A 20,604-nucleotide genomic window follows, 5' to 3' on the forward strand; every position below is an offset into this window, starting at 1 on the left:
TATTTAGAGTTAGTTTAATGAATGAACGCACATCATTTGTACTGCAGGAACTGTCAATCTGCCGTTTAGAAAGGGACAGCTAAAACGTAACATGACATTAGCTTCTAATCTACAGGTTGGTGAGGCAGATATTATTTGTAATGAAACACTTTGATATATGAGATGTTTGTCCAATGGTAGAGCTCCGAGGTGCAGAAAGGCGCGTGAGTGAACCAATCAGAGCGTTCCGGCTTGGTTGTAAAAACGGCGCATGTCTCACTGCGCGGAATATTATCAGTGAGGTATGACTGTTATGCAGAATGCTAGCTAACTAGCCAAGTCTCTCACCTGGGAATTCTCCTCTCTCGACATCTCAGTGTAGCAATAACGATCCGCGAGTATTGTCTTTGTCAGTGACAATTGTTCGCGACATGCAAATCCATGAGAATATAGCTAATTCCTTGTAAACAGGGATGAAAAGGGCATTTGTAACTAGGGTAATTTATTTTTAAATGTTTGTATTATTCATAATACAAAAATCAACTTACATTGCTACATCAAACATGTCTAACAAAACAAAACACAGGTATTAACAAGAAAACACTAAAACATACATACTAAAAAATATCAATAAAATATTTTTTTAATTAACAATTCTAGTGCAATTGTATTCATTCTGAAAAAAAACGAATTATAATGATTCAGGAATATGTTATTCTTGTTGTTATTAACTAGGGATAATGTCTTAACAAGATGATTAAATTCAATCAAAAACATGTGTAATTTTGGTATAGAATTCTGTACTTTTTGTTTGTGTATAAAGTATTTGGCAACAAGAATAAGAAAAATCACTATTATTTCAATGGTCTTGTTATCATTACAAAAGTAACATACTGTATCCTTCGTGTTAAAAACATTGGTAGTGTTCAAAATGATAAATAAGTATTCTGCAAGGTTTTCCCAAAATTCTGACACAAATTTACATTCAAAGAACAAGTGAGTCAGATTCTCACCTTTTTCACAGAAAACACAGATATCAATAGGCACAAATATGGACAACATAGAATTACATGGATATATCTTATGTAGAATTTGAAAGTGTACTTCCTTACATTTGTTTGGTATACAATATTTGCAAGGCCTTAACCAAGCTTTTTTTCCAGACAGTTGGTTCTGTCACGTCCTGACCATAGAGAGTCCTTATTTTCTATGGTAGAGTAGGTCAGGGCGAGACTGGGGGGTTAGTCTAGTTTATTATTTCTATGTGGGGTTCTAGGTTTGTTTTTCTATGTTGGTGATTGTGTATGATTCTCAATTAGAGGCAGCTGGTAATCGTTGTCTCTAATTGGGGATCATATTTAAGTAGCTGTTTTTCCCACCTGGGTTTATGGGATATTGTTTTGAGTTAGTGCATGTAGCAGCTCTGTTGTCACGGTTCGTTGTTAGTTTATTGTTTATTTGTTTTTGCTTCGTTTCACTTTCTATTAAATAATGTGGAACTCAACATCCTCTGCACCTTGGTCCGATATTCATTCCAACGAATGTGACAGAATATCCCATCACAACAGGACAAAGCAGCGTGCCCAGGAGGAGAGGGTAATATGGACTTGGGAGGAGATTCTGGACGGGAAGGGATCCTGGACTTGGCAAGAAATCCTGGGAGGACAGGATCGCCTTCCATGGTGGGAGACTCAAAGAGAGAAGGGAGAACAGCGACGAGGCCGGGGTTCGCAGCCACAAGGAAAGCCCAAAAGACAGCCCAAATTTATTTTGGGGGGGAGCACGGGGTGGTCGGTGGAGCCGAGGTGTGAACCAGTGACAACATGGGACGAGGTAGAGGTGGTCGGTCGACCCAGGGAGAGTGCCAGAACCCTCCTGGGGGTCACTGGAACAGTGCGAGGAGGGATACCGGAGAATGGAGTTGGCAAGGAGTATGCGGCAACGCAGGCGTTTGGAGGAGCATGTTACCAGTCCGGTGCAATCTGTGCCAGTCCCACGCATCAGGCCTCCAGTGTGCCTCCCCAGTCCGGTACGTCCTGTGCCTGCTCCTTGCGCTCACCCTGAGGTGCGTGTCACCAGTCCAGTACCACCAGTGCCGGCCCCACGCACCAGACTTCCGGCGACGGTTCCCAGTCCAGAGCTTCCGGCGACGGTTCCCAGTCCAGAGCTTCCGGCGACGGTTCCCAGTCCAGAGCTTCCGGCGACGGTTCCCAGTCCAGCGCTTCCGGCGACGTTTCCCAGTCCAGCGCTTCCGGCGACGTTTCCCAGTCCAGCGCTTCCGGCGACGTTTCCCAGTCCAGCGCTTCCGGCGACGTTTCCCAGTCCGGAACCTCCTGCGACGGTCAACGGTCCGGAACCTCCAGCTCCATGGCCGGAGCCTTCCCCTTGCCATTGCCCAGTCTGAGTACGGCGTCCAGTTCAGCTCCAAGGCCAGAGACTTCTTCTGTGTTGGTGCCCAGTCCAGGCACAGCGTCCAGTTCCGCTCCATGGCGGGAGCCTTCCCCTGCGCCGATGCCCAGTCCAGACACTGCGTCCAGTCCAGCTCCATGGCAGGAGTCTTCCTCTGCACCGATGTCCAGGCCAGGGACGGTGTCCAGTCTCGCTCCTCGGAATCTAGGTCCAGTCCAGGCACAGTGTTCAGCCTGGGTCCCCCCACCCCTAACCCTCCGTTTTGAGTCCGCACCTTTGGGGGGGGTGGTACTGTCACGTCCTGACCAGAGAGTCCTTATTTTCTATGGTAGAGTAGGTCAGGGAGAGACTGGGGGGTTAGTCTAGTTTATTATTTCTATGTGGGGTTCTAGGTTTGTTTTTCTATGTTGGTGATTGTGTATGATTCCCAATTAGAGGCAGCTGGTAATTGTTGTCTCTAATTGGGGATCATATTTAAGTAGCTGTTTTTCCCACCTGGGTTCATAGGGTATTGTTTTGAGTTAGTGCATGTAGCAGCTCTGTTGTCACGGTTCGTTGTTAGTTTATTGTTTATTTGAACTCCACATCGCTGCGCCTTGGTCCGATATTCATTCCAATGAACGTGACAAGTTCTGTGAACGGAAAATTTGTCTTATATATTTACTACAACAAGATTTCTCAAGTAAGCCCACGCCTTCCAAACTAAGTTCTGGATAAAATTTGTGATCATTACCAAAGCTTAAATTAGTTTTCATTAGTGTAGTTAGACCACTGGGAATGGCTTTGATCACAGAAATAAACTCTCTGAAAGGTATTGGAAACTCATTCAATGTTATGAATTGTTCATATGTAAGAATATTACCCCTGAGAAATGTCTGCTTTCAACTCACACTCTCAAAAACGTAGATCCCCTGAACACAGCTCACTCTCCAGATCCCTCTCCAGATCCCAATCACATGAATTCTGACCACATTTTCACACACCTGTATGTCATTTACACACACTATTTGGTTCAGTTCTTTGCACCCCATCAATGTGAGGTATTGTTTGTTTTTATTACAAGGTCTACTTGGAGCGCTGTTCATTTCCATATTAGTCCTCCTGTGTATCGTCGTTTTTGGCCGTCCTCTTTTGGCCGCCTTTTTGCCTATTCCCTGCCTGTCAGATTTCCTGTCGTATACCTCTTGCCTGCTCTCCAGGACTTCATTAGCCTTTTCGCTGCATGTACTGTTTCTGTTTTGGAGTCCCTGTGTATGATCTTCTGTCTGTCCCTGGACACAGCTACCTGCCTCTTCCTGGGTTCCTTTGCCAATAAACACCTGCTGCGCCTTGCGCTAGAAACCAGCACTCTGTCTCCCATCGTATTCATTACACCCTGTTGTCAAAAACATCAAGAACAACGTCAACATTCCTCTTCCTTACAGTTATGTCTGAATTATTTCACAAAAGAGCTTTATGCTGGGAAAAATTGTGCAGGAAACATATTTTCCAGGCCATTAAAGCTTATTGGTGACACCTAGCCAATTTAGTGGGTAATCTTTCAGGAATATAATTAAGTTTCAGTACAAATTGAAGACCTCCCAACTTATTAAACACATTATTTGGAACGAAATACCGTATTGAATCAATATTGATCAAACATCCTTTCAACCAGTTGATCTTAAATGTTATTTATGTCAACAAAACCCAACACTTCCAAACTGCTTTCAGCTCTTCTATTAGAGAGGACTGACTTTTTCAGTTTGAGACTTATTTTCCCAGTCAAGAAAGGTCTTGTTGATCTCTTTACAAGTAGAGGGATTTACAAATAAAGATAATGAGGGGTACACAAAGCGAGACAGTCCCTCTGCCTTGGACAGAAGCACTCTCCCATGTACAAAAAGATCCCTTTGTAGCCAATTCTTAAATATATTTAGGGTTTTCTTAATTTTAGGAGAGAAATTCATAAGTGTTTGTTTTTGACAGATGTATTCCTAAATATTTAATACAGTCCTTTTAAAGGAATATTTTCTATTTCTCATCAGAGTCATATAAACATGTGATTTCACATTTAGAAACATTCAGTTTTAATCAGTTTTAATTCAGTTTTAATTTGATGCAATAGAGAATGCAGTGATCGCATTAAGGGCATGGGCAACCTGGTCTTGGTCTCTTAAAAACAGTATCATCAGCCAGTTGGGAAATGTTGATTTCTTTGTTAAAAATGGTTAAGCCATACAGATTTGCAATATTCAGAATATCTAGACATAGAAGTTCCACAACCAAAAGGAATAGAAAATGGCGAAATTGGTCATCCCTGTCAAACACTTCTGTTGATACTGAATCTTTTGGATGTATTAAGGTTAAGTAACGCAGAACTATTTATGTCTTTGTAAAACATGCGAATGACTTTAATAACATTTTCACCAAAGCCAAAAAGTTTAAGTGACCTGAAGAGAAATTAATTTTCAATTGTGTCAAAGGCTTTACAGAAGTTCAAAAATAAGACAACCACATCTGAGTCAATTGCATCTGAATAATCTAGAAGGTCCAAGACTAACTGAATGTTAGAGCATATGTGACGGCCCTTCATAAATCCTGTTTGAGTCTCATTTATAATGGTACATATTCCTTAAATCTTTTGGCATAAACCAGAGGAATCAATTTGTAATCAATAATTAATCAAGTAATTGGTCTCCTTGCCATGGCTAGCTAGCATGCCTGCCGTCTTCTGTTGAGGCTTGGATATTCCATCTGCTGCCTACTGTGTTCTAGGGTACTGTGTAGCTAGGGTAAATTCTGCCGACTGCCGGTGCCCTTCTGACGTCACGCCATGGAACGTCATTTAACTTCTTTGTATTTTGGCTGCGTTCACGAACATCTAAAAATGGTACTTGCAAATGTGTTCTTGGTCACACACTGAAACCTTTTGGAAAAGAAACCTCCCTTTTTCAGGATCCTGTCTTTCAAAGATGATTCGTAAAAATCCAAATAACTTCACAGATCTTCATTGTAAACGGTTTAAACACTGTTCCCCATGCTTGTTCAATGAACCATAAACAATTAATGAACATGCACCTGTGGAACGGTCGTTAAGACACTAACAGCTTACAGACGGTAGGCATTTAAGGTCACAGTTATGAAAACTTAGGACACTAAAGAGGCCTTTCTACTGACTCTGAAAAACACCAAAAGAAAGATGCCCAGGGTCCCTGCGTGAACGTACTTTAGGCATGCTGCAAGGAGGCATGAGGACTGCTGATGTGGCCAGGGCAATACATTGCAATGTCCGTACTGTGAGAAGCCTAAGACAACGCTACATGGAGACAGGATGGACAGCTGATCATCCTCGCAGTGGCAGACCACGTGTAATAACACCTGCACAGGATCGGTACATCCGAACATCACACCTGCGGTACAGGATGACAACAACAACTGCCCGAGTTACACCAGGAATGCACAATCCCTCCATCAGTGCTCAGACTGTCCGCAATAGGCTGAGAGAGGCTGGACTGAGGGCTTGTAGGCCTGTTGTAAGGCAGGTCCTCACCAGACATCACCGGCAACAACGTCGCCTATGGGCATAAACCCACCGTCGCTGGACCTGACAGGACTGGCAAAAACTGCTCTTCACTGATGAGTTGCGGTTTTGTCACAACGGGGGTGATGGTCGGATTCATGTTTATCGTCGAAGGAATGAGCGTTACACCGAGGCCTGTACTCTGGAGCGGGATCGATTTGGAGGTGGAGGGTCCATCATGATCTGGGGTGGTGTGTCACAGCATCATCGGCCTGAGCTTGTTGTCATTGCAGGCAATCTCAACGCTGTGCGTTAAAGGGAAGACATCTTCCTCCCTCATGTGGTACCCTTCCTGCAGGCTCATCCTGACATGACCCTCCAGCATGACAATGCCACCAGCCATACTGCTCGTTCTGTGCGTGATTTCCTGCAAGACAGGAATGTCAGTGTTCTGCCATGGCCAGCAAAGAGCCCGGATCTCAATCCCATTGAGCATGTCTGGGACCTGTTGGATCGGAGGGTAAGGGCTAGGGCCATTCCCCCCAGAAATGTCAGGGAACTTGCAGGTGCCTTGGTGGAAGAGTGGGGTAACATCTCACAGCAAGAACTGGCAAATCTGGCGCAGTCCATGAGGAGGAGATGCACTGCATAACTTAATGCAGCTGGTGGCCACATCAGATACTGACTCTTACTTTTGATTTTGACTCCCCCCCTTTGTTCAGGGACACATTATTCCATTTCTGTTATTCACATGTCTGTGGAACTTGTTCAGTTTATGTCTCAGTTGTTGAATCTTGTTGTGTTCATACAAATATTTACACATGTTAAGTTTGCTGAAAATTAACACAGTTGACAGTGAGAGGACATTCTTTTTTTGCTGAGTTTATTTGCTGGTTTTCTTATTAAGGTGTTTTATCGATTTAAAGTACATTTCACTAGCAAAATGAGCCAATTCAGTAAGAATGGACTTTTTTGTGCATTGACAATTTATGAGTAAAATGTGTGCAGTTGACCACTGTCTTCTTCAAGACCAATATCATTGAGCTATAAAAGAAAGGATCAAGACTGGAGAGCAAGCTACTTTCCAAGCCCAATCCTCTTTTCTGAAATGTTGGATTACCTATCTAGCCTATTTCTAGTTTTTTTCTCTGTTCAAAAACGTGTTCAAGCCATAGAGATAGTAGTAGTTATAAACTGTTTAAGCATGGACATTACCATTGAGGGCTTCCACCATTTAAAGTCATCATGATTCGACCTTGTTTTTTTCCGAGTTCCAAGTTGTCTTGAAAGCACCATAAATCCAGAGCATGCCAGACTTTGATGACAAAATTTGCCCACGAAGGACCCTCGGCACCTTTCTGATCAAGTAAGCACAACACAACAACGTGAGTCCAAAAATGTCTTGTATGCAGCTGCATACATTATGTAATATACCAGAGAGATATTTATACTGTAGCTAAGAAAGTAATACTAAGTGTATGTTCTGTAGTAAGCTGTTAGTTGCCCGTGTGCTTCACCCTAGTAATTTTGTATATTTTCACCTCTTCATTTCACCTACTGTTCTGACTTAGTAGTGCACATGTAGCCTATAACCTGTTTTAGAGAAATGTGATCATCGAATATTGTTAGAGCGATCATTGTCTGCTTTATATCCCCTTTATTTATCATACGGTTCTGACTTGGTGTACACAGAGAACACTGCAAGAATGGCCCATGTTCTGAATTCTGTCCCTGTACATTTCAAAAGTGCTGAACAAATAGTTATTTTGATTATGTCATCCTAGCTCGCTCATTAATGTCTTAATCGAAATTATGGATCACCTCTTATCTGCTTGTCATCCCCTTATGCCATAGTTTGTACATCTCAATTGTCAGTAGAAACCACATTTGTTTAAGCAAGTCAGTCATATCAGCCATGTTTCTTTTAAAGGCAGTAAATTAGACTGAATGAACTGTTTCGCTGCCAGACAAGGCTCTGCTGATAGCCAGGTGTATCAGTGGTAAGGTGTTGAGACTGCTGAGATCTTTATGTACAGTTGGCCCTAACAGTTTGTGGGCATCGTTTGTCACTGTTTTCGTGCAATTAGTGTATTGTTTAGTGTAGTGGCTTTGCTGGCATGCATCCCACATTTTTTGTTTTTGTTTGCCACTGGCGTCATGTGCAAAAAGAGGGATACATGCTCCAGTAGTTCAGAGACGGAACCTGGCGAAAGTGAGGATGAAGTACCTGCGGTGAGGACCATCGAGTTCAGTCCTCATCCTGGGGAGAATAAGGATGATTCTGGCTGAGTGTGAGTAAGATTTATAGAGAATGAATCCTTGCATTTTGGCTGATCCATATGTGGTGTCAGATTGGGTGGAGAAGAGGTTGGTGAAGGTGACTCGGAGTGGACTCGTGATGATTTATCGTGTTTCCTCCGCCCAGAAGGAGCGGGCGCTCTGGATTACACGATTAGGGACAAGATTTGCAACTTGCTTTGCTCTTCGGAGCAGGGCGCCGTTGAAAGGAGTGATAACGGGGTTGCATTAAGTGTTGAGGCGGAGCAGTTGAAATGGAAGATTCCGGTGGAGAGCATGGGGAAACGGAGAAGACATTATCTGTCATGTTGAGTCTATACCAGATTATGTCAAGGTAGGAAGTGTCAATTTCCTGTGAGAGTTTTTGTTCCGACAACACAAAAAAAAGTGTTTTAGGTGTCAAGTTTATGGGCATGTTGCAGCAGTGTGGAGGGAGATGCCTCGATGTGAGAAGTGTGCCGGTGGGCATGAGATGAAGGATGTGTGGTATCGGTGGAGAAAGTTATATGTCTCAGTTTTGGGGGTGACCATGGGGCTGGCGTTCGGAGGTGTCCGGTGAGAGAAAGGCAGATTGAGGTAGCCAGAGTTATAGTAGTACAGAAAGTGTTGTATGCCGAAGCAGTGAAGAAAGTGGTAGAGAAAGATGGGTACTAGGTGAGGGATCCTGAGAGGATTCGTGTGAGTAGGCAAAGACCTAGAGAGAGTGATGGGAAGCATATGTGCCTCAGTAAGGTGGACTTTATAGCATTTATAGCCATGGCTGTCAATTGTATTGCAGAAGTGGATCGAAAGTCACAGAAAATAGAGTTTGCGGTGGCGAAGAAGTACTTGGGATTGGGGGATTTACTGCAGAACAGTTGTAGGGGGTGTTAGTGTCATGTACTCTCAGACCATCGGTCTGGAGTAAGACTAGATATGGTTAAATAGTGGAATGGGATGGTGGATTTTTTTAGAGTGCTAATAGTTGGCAGGGCAACTTTCCTTTTCCTCAACTTGTATTACCACATCAAATAATTGAATGTTGGTAGTCCATGAATTGCCTCACGGACCAGTACAGTAGGTGGCGGTGTATGCATTTACAAGTTGGATGCGATCCAAAGAGTTTTATAACTAAACCAAGGTAGTCATTTCCAATGGGAACAAGTGCGTCATCGTGGGAAGAACAAGTAAGGAGGTGGGCAGAAACAAGCATGAGCTAGTGAGATCCTATTGGCGAGTTCTAGCATGTATCTGCATATTTTCGTTAGGGAACGCTTACTCTGTGAAGTGCACACGTGCAATAACTCAATTGCCCTTTGCACTCCTTCTAAATAACGCAATTTAAAAAAAATACATGTTGTAAAGGGTAAAGTCTACAAAACTTACTCCACTCTGTTCATAACAGATTTTAGTGTTGGGAACAGAAAACTATATTGAGCTCAAATGTTTCATCGATGAGAAAATGTGCAGAATCTCGGCCAAAATCCACCTGGTTCCATCTTCTCCCACTGCTGGCCAGTGGGCTTCCTCTCACTACCATATTTGGTAGTGAGATGAAACGACAAGCGGATGCTTCACATTTCTACATCCGGGGAAATATCGGTCTCGTTCTATCTGTGCTCGATCTCTTTGGTTCAAGCACACATCGCGCAACTTTTGACGTTCTGAAGTTTTCTACGACAAAGCGAACGAGTGGTTTATCAAGGAAGCAACTCCGCTGGTTGGAGACGTGGCTCTGCTTGGCTGCCATATTGAAGTAACTCACAGTGAAGCACTACAAGCAACAAGCAGTTTAGCTAGCTATCCAACTATATTTTCTTTCTAAAAGCGCTTTAGATTTACTGGAACTCGACTGAGCAAACACCAACGGAGATTGAAGATCGTTTTACTAACCATCTGAGATTAAAGATTGTTTTCCTAAAGAGAGACCAACAATGGTGAGCACAGTCACATTTCAAGTCTTCATCTTTTCCGCTTAGCTTAATCATAACAACAAACGTTAGCTTGCTATCATTAGCTAGCCCCTTGGCACAATGAATTGAGAAGCAAATCAAACTTCACTTGACAAACAACCACAAAGGTAGCCACTCAAGGTTATTTGCTAACTTATTAACTATATAATGCTACTATTACTTAGCAGCGTTGTAATGTAATGTAACGTATCGATGTTAGTAAGCTAGCTAAGTTAACTAGCTAACGTTACCACAAGTGTCAGCTACTAGTGCTTGGTGACAGTTCAGTTAGCTAACGCTAGCTGGCTAAGTTTACTAGGTAACTAGGTAACTAGCTAGCTACAATTTAACTAAGTTAGCTAGATTGATCTTTACATTTCACTGGTTGTCTACTGTTTGCTGTCTGCTAACTGTGTTAAGCTATGTTGGCTGGTAACGTTAAATACTTGGCCTTGGTAGGCTAGTTAACTAACTAGCTAACATTAGTTATCGTGATATGTCAACCAATGGAACTTGGCTGTATGACATTGTGATTGATTTGCATTGCGTAATCTAGTAAATTTAAGTCTAGTAAATTAAGTAATTTGGATCAATGCGTTTTCGTGCCTTGGTCCTGGTATTCTGTGATGGTAAGTGATTTTTCACATATAGCAAATTGTAGCCAGCATAGGGTGGGCATATCTTTACACTTGTTTACACACTGAACTTCACTGGGGTCAGAACGCAATCATGGTTACATTAAGACACCATGAAGCTTGTGTGAGATATGGGTCAGAAAACGTACCTCAATGCAGGGATGGGATATGCCACTGTACTCCAAATTTGACCTTTACACCCTGATAGATCAAGAAAATTAAAATACTGCTTTTTTCCCCCCTGGGAAACTACCCTTTTGTCCTCATGCTAGCTAGCCTTAGAATATCCCGTCCCTGCATTGAGGTATGTTTTCCGAACCATATCATACGCTGGTTTCACGGTGTCTTAATGTAACTATGATTGCTTTCTGACCCCAGTGCAGCTCAGTGTGTAAACAAGCTTAACGATAGGGTCGGAATCTGCTTTCTAAGTAAATTGGCACATAACTACCTTTCTTGGCCCACATATTTGTACCACATATGGTTACCCTGTCTATCACTCTGTCATCCATTAATGGAGACATCCCACTTATTAATGGATGTTTGTGATTCTCTCTGATCGCTGCAGGTGCTTTTGGCAGCGGCGGTGTGCACCAAGGCAGGCAAAGCCATCGTGTCACGGCAGTTTGTGGAGATGACCCGGACGCGTGTCGAGGGCCTGCTGGCTGCTTTCCCCAAGCTCATGGGCTTGGGCAAGCAGCACACGTTTGTGGAGACGGAGAGCGTGCGTTACGTCTACCAGCCGTTGGACAAGCTCTACATGGTGCTGGTCACCACCAAGAACAGCAACATCCTGGAAGACCTGGAGACGCTGCGGCTCTTCTCACGCGTGGTACGATCCGACACATCTTTATTGGTCCATTACACAGAGATTTTGCAGCCATAGTATCCAGGACCCACACACACACGACAGGCTGGGAGCAGCACAGGGGATAACCCTACGCTATAGCAGCCCATTGCTGCTTACGAGTTCAGAGTTTATCCATCTCACCAATAACTTCAAATGGGATCATATCCCACTAGAAACTAGAACGGTATTATGACTTTTGGTTTGATATGGAAGCATTCAATTGTGGTTTTCTGTTTTCAGATCCCAGAGTATTGCCGTGTGCTGGAGGAAGGGGAAATCTCAGACCACTGTTTTGACCTGATATTCGCCTTCGACGAGATCGTGGCCCTGGGCTACAGGGAGAACGTCAACCTGGCCCAGATCCGCACCTTCACCGAGATGGACTCTCACGAGGAGAAGGTGTTCCGGGCAGTCAGAGAGGTGAGACACTTGTTGCTAAAACGCCCAGAGGACGTGTGGCATTAGCTTATAGCAACCACGATTTAAACGTTCTTCCTCATCTGCTCGGGCCCCACAGACCCAGGAGCGAGAGGCCAAAGCAGAGATGCGGCGAAAGGCTAAAGAGCTGCAGCAGATCAGGCGAGACGCCGAGCGCTCGGGGAAGAAGGTGCCGGGCTTCGGCGGCTTCGGCAGTGCCGGGATGAGCAGCATGTCCTCGGGGTCCATCATCACAGACACCATCATCGAACCCGAGAAACCCAAGATGGCTACCGTCCCAGTCAGGTACGGAAATGATGGAATTTCGGTGTTGAATTTGATTGTGTGTATAATTGTCTTAGACTGTGCTCCAATACACAGTGATTGGCAGTTAGGGCCCAGTTTGTCCTGATAATGTGACCAGGGTGGGAAATTTTATTTTTGGTCCAACAGCCACTGTGGCAGTTAGATGATAAAATCGACCAGCCACCTCTTTTGTGTTGTTTCTAAAACAAGAAATGTATTCATAGTAAGAAGTAATGTGGTATATTGCTCCATTCAATTTCATTTTTGTGACCTAAGTCTTTTAACCGATGTATGTTTAAAGCAATCATTTAGTTAAAATAGTGAAACAAATAAACTGTTCTACAACTGAACATCAACAAAGTGCCTGCCCTGCCACAAAATGCTGAGTGAAACGGCATATTTATTGTTATTAGTTCAGAGCTCTGACACTGCCATTTTTTACAAAGAGTACATAAGTTGATATTTATGAGAACACAAATAAATTGAGCACAATTAAAATATGTGAGTGTTTTAATGATAAGACATGACATAAAGTTTATGAATAAAATGGTTTTGGAGTGTGTAACCCAGACACATTTGAGTCATTAGGTGAGACAAATGTTCAGCTGCCTCTTCAAGGGGGGCCATTACCATGGTAACTGTTATTGAGAATCTCTGCATCTGCGTTAGCAACAGACAGTTGCAGCAAAATAATGTTGGAAAAACAACTTGGCATTGGAACAAAAATGATGTAACTAGACAAGAAACACTTTAGTAGCCTTTCGTCAATTCGACAAACTTCTACCAGCCACCAATGTGGCTGGTGAAAGACATTCTTTCCCGCCAATGCCCAAAATTCTGCCCGCAAATAGCGGGTGTTCATTTCTCACCCTGAACGTGTCCTGACTAGGGCTGTTGCGGTGACCATGTTACAGCCACACCGGAGGTCAACGAGTCATGAAGGCAGTCAAATTCCACATGACCATTTAGTCACGGTAATTAGGCTTCTCCAAGCTCTGATGCTGGTCATCAGCGGCCTACCAAACTTGCTAACAGCCTGGTACTTAGCACTCTTTTGTCCCTCTAATCACTCTAACATCAATGCAAATGTATTCAAAAATCTAATCAAACAGTTAATGAGAGCCCATCAGCTCATGTTTTGCAACATTTCTATAGGCTATGCAAATAGGGAGAAAACAGTGTGATGGCTGCTAATAAAAAGAAGAGGATCCCATCAGCTTTCTATAAGCTAGGCCTATTATTGATTTCTCAACTTTCCTAATATTAAGCACATTGCTTATATTTAGATCAGGAGTATGGCCTAGCTGGCTGCCATGAAAATAAACCACTGGGAAATGCGTCGTCTGTTCGCTATTTAAGCGCAAAGATGACATGTATTTATTCCCCGCTGCCCCTGTTTCGATACAGGTGCATGTTAATGGTCCATTCGAACAAATATCACACACACATTATTATTTAGTATATGTAAAGATGAGATTAAACCAAGAATAGTCTGATGGGTGACAATATTAGCCTATCACTTGTGAATGATGCTCAGCATAAGAAACAATGCCTTTGCCTTTTTTTGCTGCCTTCCTTCGAACCATGGTCGCACACCTTATGTAGCCTAGCCTATAGGCCTAAATGTTTTAATACGGTTTGTATCACAAGTAAAGTGGCCAAATAACGTCTTAAAAATTAAGCACATTAATCCGCTTTACAAGGGGTGTAGTGCCTAACTGGCATATATAAGCAGCGCATGAGTTTCAAGTTTGGTGAAGTTAATTTTCACCATAAAAATGCACCTTTATAATAATAGCATTACATGCATAATTAAATTTTTCGGTCACTTTTGATAATGGTGTTTTCCCGGGAAACATTTGCGCCTTTAGCCTACTACCATGCGCACATTGCTGTGCTTATAATGTGAAGAAATAGCCTAATAGTTTATCAACATTTTAAGCTAAATGTTCTGATCTGTTGTGTCAGCCACATTGCATAAAACATTTTTTTAAGCTAGTGGTTGTATTATTTTGGGATCTATCGCATTCCATAACTGTCCCAGACTGTTTGGAATACTTATTTCCTGCACAAAATAGGTCGACGTTTGTACTATGTGGGATAGTAGATGACTTTGGCTAGTGCTTTTGCTGTTCGTTAGGCCTACTCATCTTGTTGGCTGACGAAAAGTAAATGTGGACAGTTCATCCAATATCTTCAATATGCATCTCGGAATTGGATAAAAGCGTGTGCAGTTGCGTCCCCGATGTCTGTCTTCACTTGTAGCCTGTGAGAAATAGCCGACCACGTGACAGCGAGCCATGTGAGTGAGAGACGCTTTGGATTGCGCAGCACACTCTGGGAGCAGGGTACAACGCACTAGTCCGGGCCTTTTTTTAAAGGAATGTATTTTTTTGGGGTGCGTTACGGCCATAAAAGGGGATGCCTCCGTGAAATTCGAGGCATTATCAAGTGCTTGGGAAATTGTGAATTCGACTTTTGCGCAAAAAAACAAAGCAGAGCTCATGCCTTTCAAGCAACTTTTTTCAAATCATCATTAGTCTCATCCTGCAGCCTTACAATGTATTAAAAATAAAAACATATAGCCCAACCTTTGTAGAACAACTAAAGTTACATGAATAACTCTAAATTAAGCATATAGGAGTACCTATTTCTTTGTTAACCGCTCAACACAGAATAGTGTGCGTGCTCCCTCAAATCGTTTTGGAGAAAATATCATATTTTATTTAGCTTTGTTCAATTGTATTCTTCATACTATAAAATAATGCCATGGAATTCTAAGCAAATCTTGTCTGCTAAATTAACTAGTATAGCCCACAGCCATTTGGCATAGCCACATAAGTACCTTTTCTTCTGAAATAGACTGCATTTTCTTCATGTCATACTTCTTTAGACCTGTCTAATATAATACTGGATTTATTGGGAAGGTGTAGTAGGCAATATTACATGGATTTATTAGACTTTTTAAAAATGGCTTATTAATAGGTGGAAGCCAGGAGATCCTAAATGTGTTTGTTAATTAACGGTCAATTACTGTGAGACCGATGGTTATTTGCGTGACAATCACCGGCTGACAATTTCGGGAAAGCCCTAGACCTGACCTTGAAAAACTCTGGGCCACAGATACAGAGGCTGGTACTGATGATCGTGTGTCTCCCACAGGCCGACCGGATCCAGCAAAGCCCTCAAGCTGGGCGCCAGGGGGAAAGAGGTGGACAACTTTGTGGACAAGCTCAGGGGGGAGGGGGAAACCATCACGTCCAACACAGGGAAAAGGCCTTCGCTTGCGTCCAATGTCCTACCGCCACCAGTTAATGTGGAGAGGTACATTATTCCTCTTAAGTTTTAATCTTTGATAGTAAGCCAAGATTTATCTTGCATTCAATGTCTGTGCATGTGCTTTACTATTGACATAATTCCCGTGTGTGATTGCAGTGTGTGTGATGATAAAACCTCAATCTTGACACCTGTGTATGTTTTCCTCAGTGTCCACATGAGAGTTGAGGAGAAGATCAGCCTGACCTGTGGACGTGACGGCGGTCTACAGAACATGGAGCTCCTAGGCATGATCACCCTGAGAGTGACCGACGACAAGGTCAGCCGCATCCGCCTGATGGTCAACAACTACGACAAGAAGGGAGTACAACTGCAGGTGAGTTGTTCAGATCCTGACTGACCCATGACCTTTTGTTTAAGACTCCTGGATGGTGTCCAGTAGGGCACAACGTTGTGGAAAAATCCAGTGTTCTTATTTGACTAATAACCTCAGCACGATTACAAAATGTTTCTCCCCGTGTGCTCCTTCTGAACACGGCCCAATGTATTCGAAGATTTCTGTAACAATTCATCCCATATCAGAGATATGTACTCTACCGGTCAAAAGTTTTAACACCTACCCATTCAAGGGTTTTTCTTTAATTTTTTAACTATTTTCTACATTGTTGAATAATTGTGAAGTCGTCAAAACTATGAAATGAAATTACACATGTAATCGGTTATGTAATAACCAAAAAGGTGTTAAACAAATCAAAATATAATTTGATATTATTCTTCGCCTTGATGACAGCTTTGCACACTCTTGGCATTCTCTCAACCAACTTCATGAGGTGGTCACTTGTAATGCATTTTAATTAACAGGTGTGCTTTGATAAAAGTTCATTTGTGGAATTTATTGCCTCCTTAATGTGTTTAAGCCAATCAGTTGTGTTGTGACAAGGTAGGGGTGGTATACAGAATGCGACCTGGCCAAGATAAAACAAAGCAGTGAGACACAAACAACACAGAGTTACGCATGGAATAAACAGTCAATAATACAATAGAAAAAAAGTCTATATACAGTGTGTGTAAATGAGGTAGGATAAGGGAGGTGAAGAAGAAATCTCAAACACATTTTTTTTGTTACTACATGATTCCATATGTGTTTCATAGTTTTGATGTCTTCACTATTCTACAACTTGGAAAATAGTAAAAAAATAAAAAAAATAAAAGTAGGTGTTCTAAAACTTTTGCCCAGGTAGTGAATGTCCACTGTGTTGGAATTGATTGTCTCTCCCCTGGTATTTAGACACATCCCAACGTAGATAAGAAGCTCTTCACTTCAGACTCTGTGATTGGTCTGAAGAACCCCGAGAAGTCTTTCCCCCTGGACAACGACGTGGGGGTGCTGAAGTGGAGGCTCCAAAGCACAGACGATGCCCTCATACCTCTAACCAGTGAGTCTCATTCCAATGCCTTTCTCCACCCGTCGTCCTGCCGGCACCACCTTCGATCTGCAATTACTGTGGTAGGATTTATTCAGTGTTAACGACAGTCTATTTTTAAATGTCATTGTGCCTCGTTTTGCCTGTAGTAAACTGCTGGCCTTCAGAGAGCGCTACTGGCTGCGACGTGAACATAGAATATGAACTGCAGGAGGAGAGCCTTGAACTGAACGACGTAGTTATTGCTATCCCAATACCGTGAGTACATGGGTGATAAAAATGACTTTTCTTGTAATGTGTTGACTGTATAATAACCTTGCTGGGTTTTCTTTTGGCTGGTTTCCCAGAGATGGATTTTTAAGCATAGCCCTGGACTAAGAAGTATGGGTAATGGAGTTCCTCCATTGAGATGGTTTTTAGTATAAGACTATGGTTCATTTGTGACCAGGTAAACCAGCCTAAAGTTTGATGGTTGCGTTGTTTACAGTATATGGTTGTATTTCCTGGTGCAGATCTGGAGTTGGGGCACCCGTGGTTGGAGACGTGGACGGAGAGTATAAGCACGACAGCAGACGGAATGTTCTAGAGTGGAGCCTACCCGTCATAGATGCCAAAAACAAAAGCGGCAGCCTGGAGTTCAGTGTCGCCGGGCAACCCAGCGACTTCTTCCCCGTCAACGTGTCCTTTGTGTCCAAACGCAATTACTGCGACATACAGGCAAGTTTAATCTTTTTTTTTTACGTCGACGCTTACTAACTATGGCCGTTTAGGCCTACGGTCAATGATGGAACACAATGCTCTTGCGATCCCTGCATTTCACTCGTTACATTGATTCTTTCCCCTCCTATTCCCTCAGGTTGCCAAAGTGACTCACGTAGAAGGAGACGCACCAGTGAAATTCTCTTTAGAAACTTCGTTCCTCGTCGACAAATACGAGATCCTGTAAAAAACAAAATATATACGTCAAAGCTCCAGAGAAGACAAAATAAATACTCGCCTGCCTGCCCGCCTGTGGAACATTTTGAGACTGTACACATCAACAGGATCCAGCCCTTCAAAAGCCCTTCCCGCGGTGGAGCGCAGTATTGGTGTATTTATGTTTGTATGATAGAGAAAAAGATCTACAGTGTGTGTGTATATATAGAGTTCGATTTAACGTGCAGCGAAACATGCTGTTATTCGCCGAGGAGAGGCGAAATCAAAACACGATGACTAAAGGGGCAGCAGGGAGATGGGTGGTGCTCTTGGTTAAGTGGTGGGGTAGGATCCGTACTAGCTACAGACAGGCATTAGGGACATGTTCACTAGAACACAAAACGGAAAAAGATTCGCACTGTTTTGCAACAGAAAACAAAAATATATATTTTCTCATTTTGAGGAAAAATAAAATTAGCCTTTCTAATTATCTAAGTCCAGTTAGTCCCTCCCTGATTCAGTCAGTTTTCTTCCATTTGGAGCCTAATGAACATGACCCTGTTGTGTTGGCTGAGGAGCTAGTCGGTATTCAGCTGGTTCATCTTCCCTGCTATTGAGGTTGAGTAATTAAAATCATCCTCACCTCCAAAAGAGTCATGCGTCCTCTACCAGAGACATTTTGTATTTTATACATTGGACCAGATTTTGAAGAAAGTGGGACTACCTAGGTGGTCTTTCATGTTTTTGTTTCATAACTGCAGGTTCACCGCAAATCCATTTGAATGGCACCTGTTTACCCACTAAAGTCATTTTTTTTCTCATTAGATTGATTAATCTCAATATGTAGCTTTAGGTATTGGCTGTGGTATTGAGAAACTGTTAAGATGGAAAAGCGTAAGCAGCCAATTCACAAGGCAAACCACTGCGTTTGTGGCTATAGAAGTTCTCAAAGTAATCATTTAAAAGCTCCATAGCAAGCTCGCCGTTGACTATTTACAAACGTATCAGTCGTTGAAAAGGAAGAGCCGACCAATATACTGTGGTTCATATCAAACAACCATCAATAGAGGGAATACTTTGGTCCTACTGCGAGGAGGACTCTCCTGCCAGTGACACCACCTCCCTCTGATGACTCCAGTCATTTACTCCCATAATGAACGGATGATCTTTAAAATCCACTTAATCAAAAGGACAACATGTAGTGGTTTCATATGTTTTGGTTTTGATGTTTTTGTTTGTATTCCCAGAATTCCAATGCGGTTGGTTGGATAATGGGGTTTGAAGATGGCTAGATGGGACATTTTATCTGTAAAGAAATACAGATGGGGAATCATAACATTCCAGTATAAAATGTGAAGCAAAAAATCTTTAATTGATTAAAGTGTATTATTCAACTTTGCGGTCTTGATTTTTTTGGTAGTTAATGCATTGCAATGACGTTAAAGACCGGTTGGTTGTTCAGCAACAAAACTGATGCTTGCGCAACTATGGGGCAAAGCAAAGGTTATGTACGTAACCATGGTTATGTGAGCTACATGGATCACTCCAATATATTGGTATCACTCCACAGCTGAGGGATACATCCGAGGTGAGGATTTACAGAGTTACTCCCATCTACCTGTGTCGCGGCTGGGGTCCACCCCTATATATAGACCCCGTGGCCACAACACATGTTCTCTACATAATTTTTGAGGCTCCTCTAGCACCGTAGAGGATTGGAGTGATCCATATAGCTCACATAATCATGGTTACATACGTAACCTCCGTTATGTTTCCCTACATTGGAATACCCGTACCAGATTTCGTCGGTGCTAGAGGGATCTGGCCAGCCAGAGGCGAAGTCCCAGCGTGGGGCTGTCAGTGGAAGGGGTGTCCAGGCACAGTCCCCGGAAGGGGAGGCAATGCCCAGGACCGCTGAACCAACCGCAGAGGGACGTGACACATTTACCCGATTAGTACCTAGCAAAGGTGCAAGAGGAAGCCCAGCTGGGCGCAGCACAGATATCAGCGAGGGCACTCCTTTCAGTAGAGCCCAGGACGCAGCCACACCTCGTGTTGAGTGTGCCACCACAGACCCCACCACAGACCCCACCACTGGCCTGCCAGCCAGGCGGTATGCTGTCGTAATTGTGTCATGATCCCGTGAGAGAGCCTCTGCTTTGATAACCCAGCCCCCAGGAGACTCACCATAGTAGACAAAGAGCTGGTCTGTTCTCACTGACCGTGTCCGCTCCACATAGGCAGCCAGTGCCCGCACAGCATGCAGGCGCGAGGCCCAGACTCCCCCGCTAATGCCGGGGGTCGTAAGCAGACAGGATAAAAGGGATGTTCACATGCCTGTGACAGAACCTTCGAGGGGAATAAAGGGTTAATGCTTCAGTATTTTATCCTAAGAAGCTGGCCAGACACAAGAAAGAGTATGCCCATGCTGGTGAGGGACTACTGGACATAGAGACAAACTCACAATGCAGGAAGAGGTCGATAACAAAGGCGACAGGGTGGTAGTGCTAGAAACTCGACGCCTAATGATTCTCGTATCCATGCAGGGCACTCTGGGGTCGAAGCCAGTGTCAGGAATGCCAGAGACTCAGTATTCTGGCCCAACATGCACCCAAGAAATTAAACATTTTGTGGCTGTGTGCAGTATATGTAAAACTAATCTACC

General features: G+C 43.2%; 1 protein-coding gene across 1 annotated transcript; it reads left to right on the forward strand.

Moving 5' to 3' along the window:
- The first annotated feature begins 9,785 nt into the window (after nucleotides 1-9,785).
- Nucleotides 9,786-19,333, forward strand: LOC112244681 (coatomer subunit delta). Its single transcript, XM_024412410.2, has 10 exons — nucleotides 9,786-10,101; nucleotides 11,320-11,583; nucleotides 11,842-12,021; nucleotides 12,119-12,324; nucleotides 15,487-15,648; nucleotides 15,811-15,976; nucleotides 16,889-17,036; nucleotides 17,174-17,282; nucleotides 17,537-17,741; nucleotides 17,881-19,333. The coding sequence occupies exons 1-10, from the start codon at nucleotides 10,099-10,101 to the stop codon at nucleotides 17,968-17,970; spliced, it is 1,533 nt and encodes a 510-aa protein (XP_024268178.1). The 5' UTR covers nucleotides 9,786-10,098; the 3' UTR covers nucleotides 17,971-19,333.
- Nucleotides 19,334-20,604: the final 1,271 nt, after the last annotated feature.

This window comes from Oncorhynchus tshawytscha, linkage group LG13, assembly GCF_018296145.1.
Source record: "Oncorhynchus tshawytscha isolate Ot180627B linkage group LG13, Otsh_v2.0, whole genome shotgun sequence".
Lineage (NCBI taxonomy): Eukaryota > Metazoa > Chordata > Actinopteri > Salmoniformes > Salmonidae > Oncorhynchus > Oncorhynchus tshawytscha.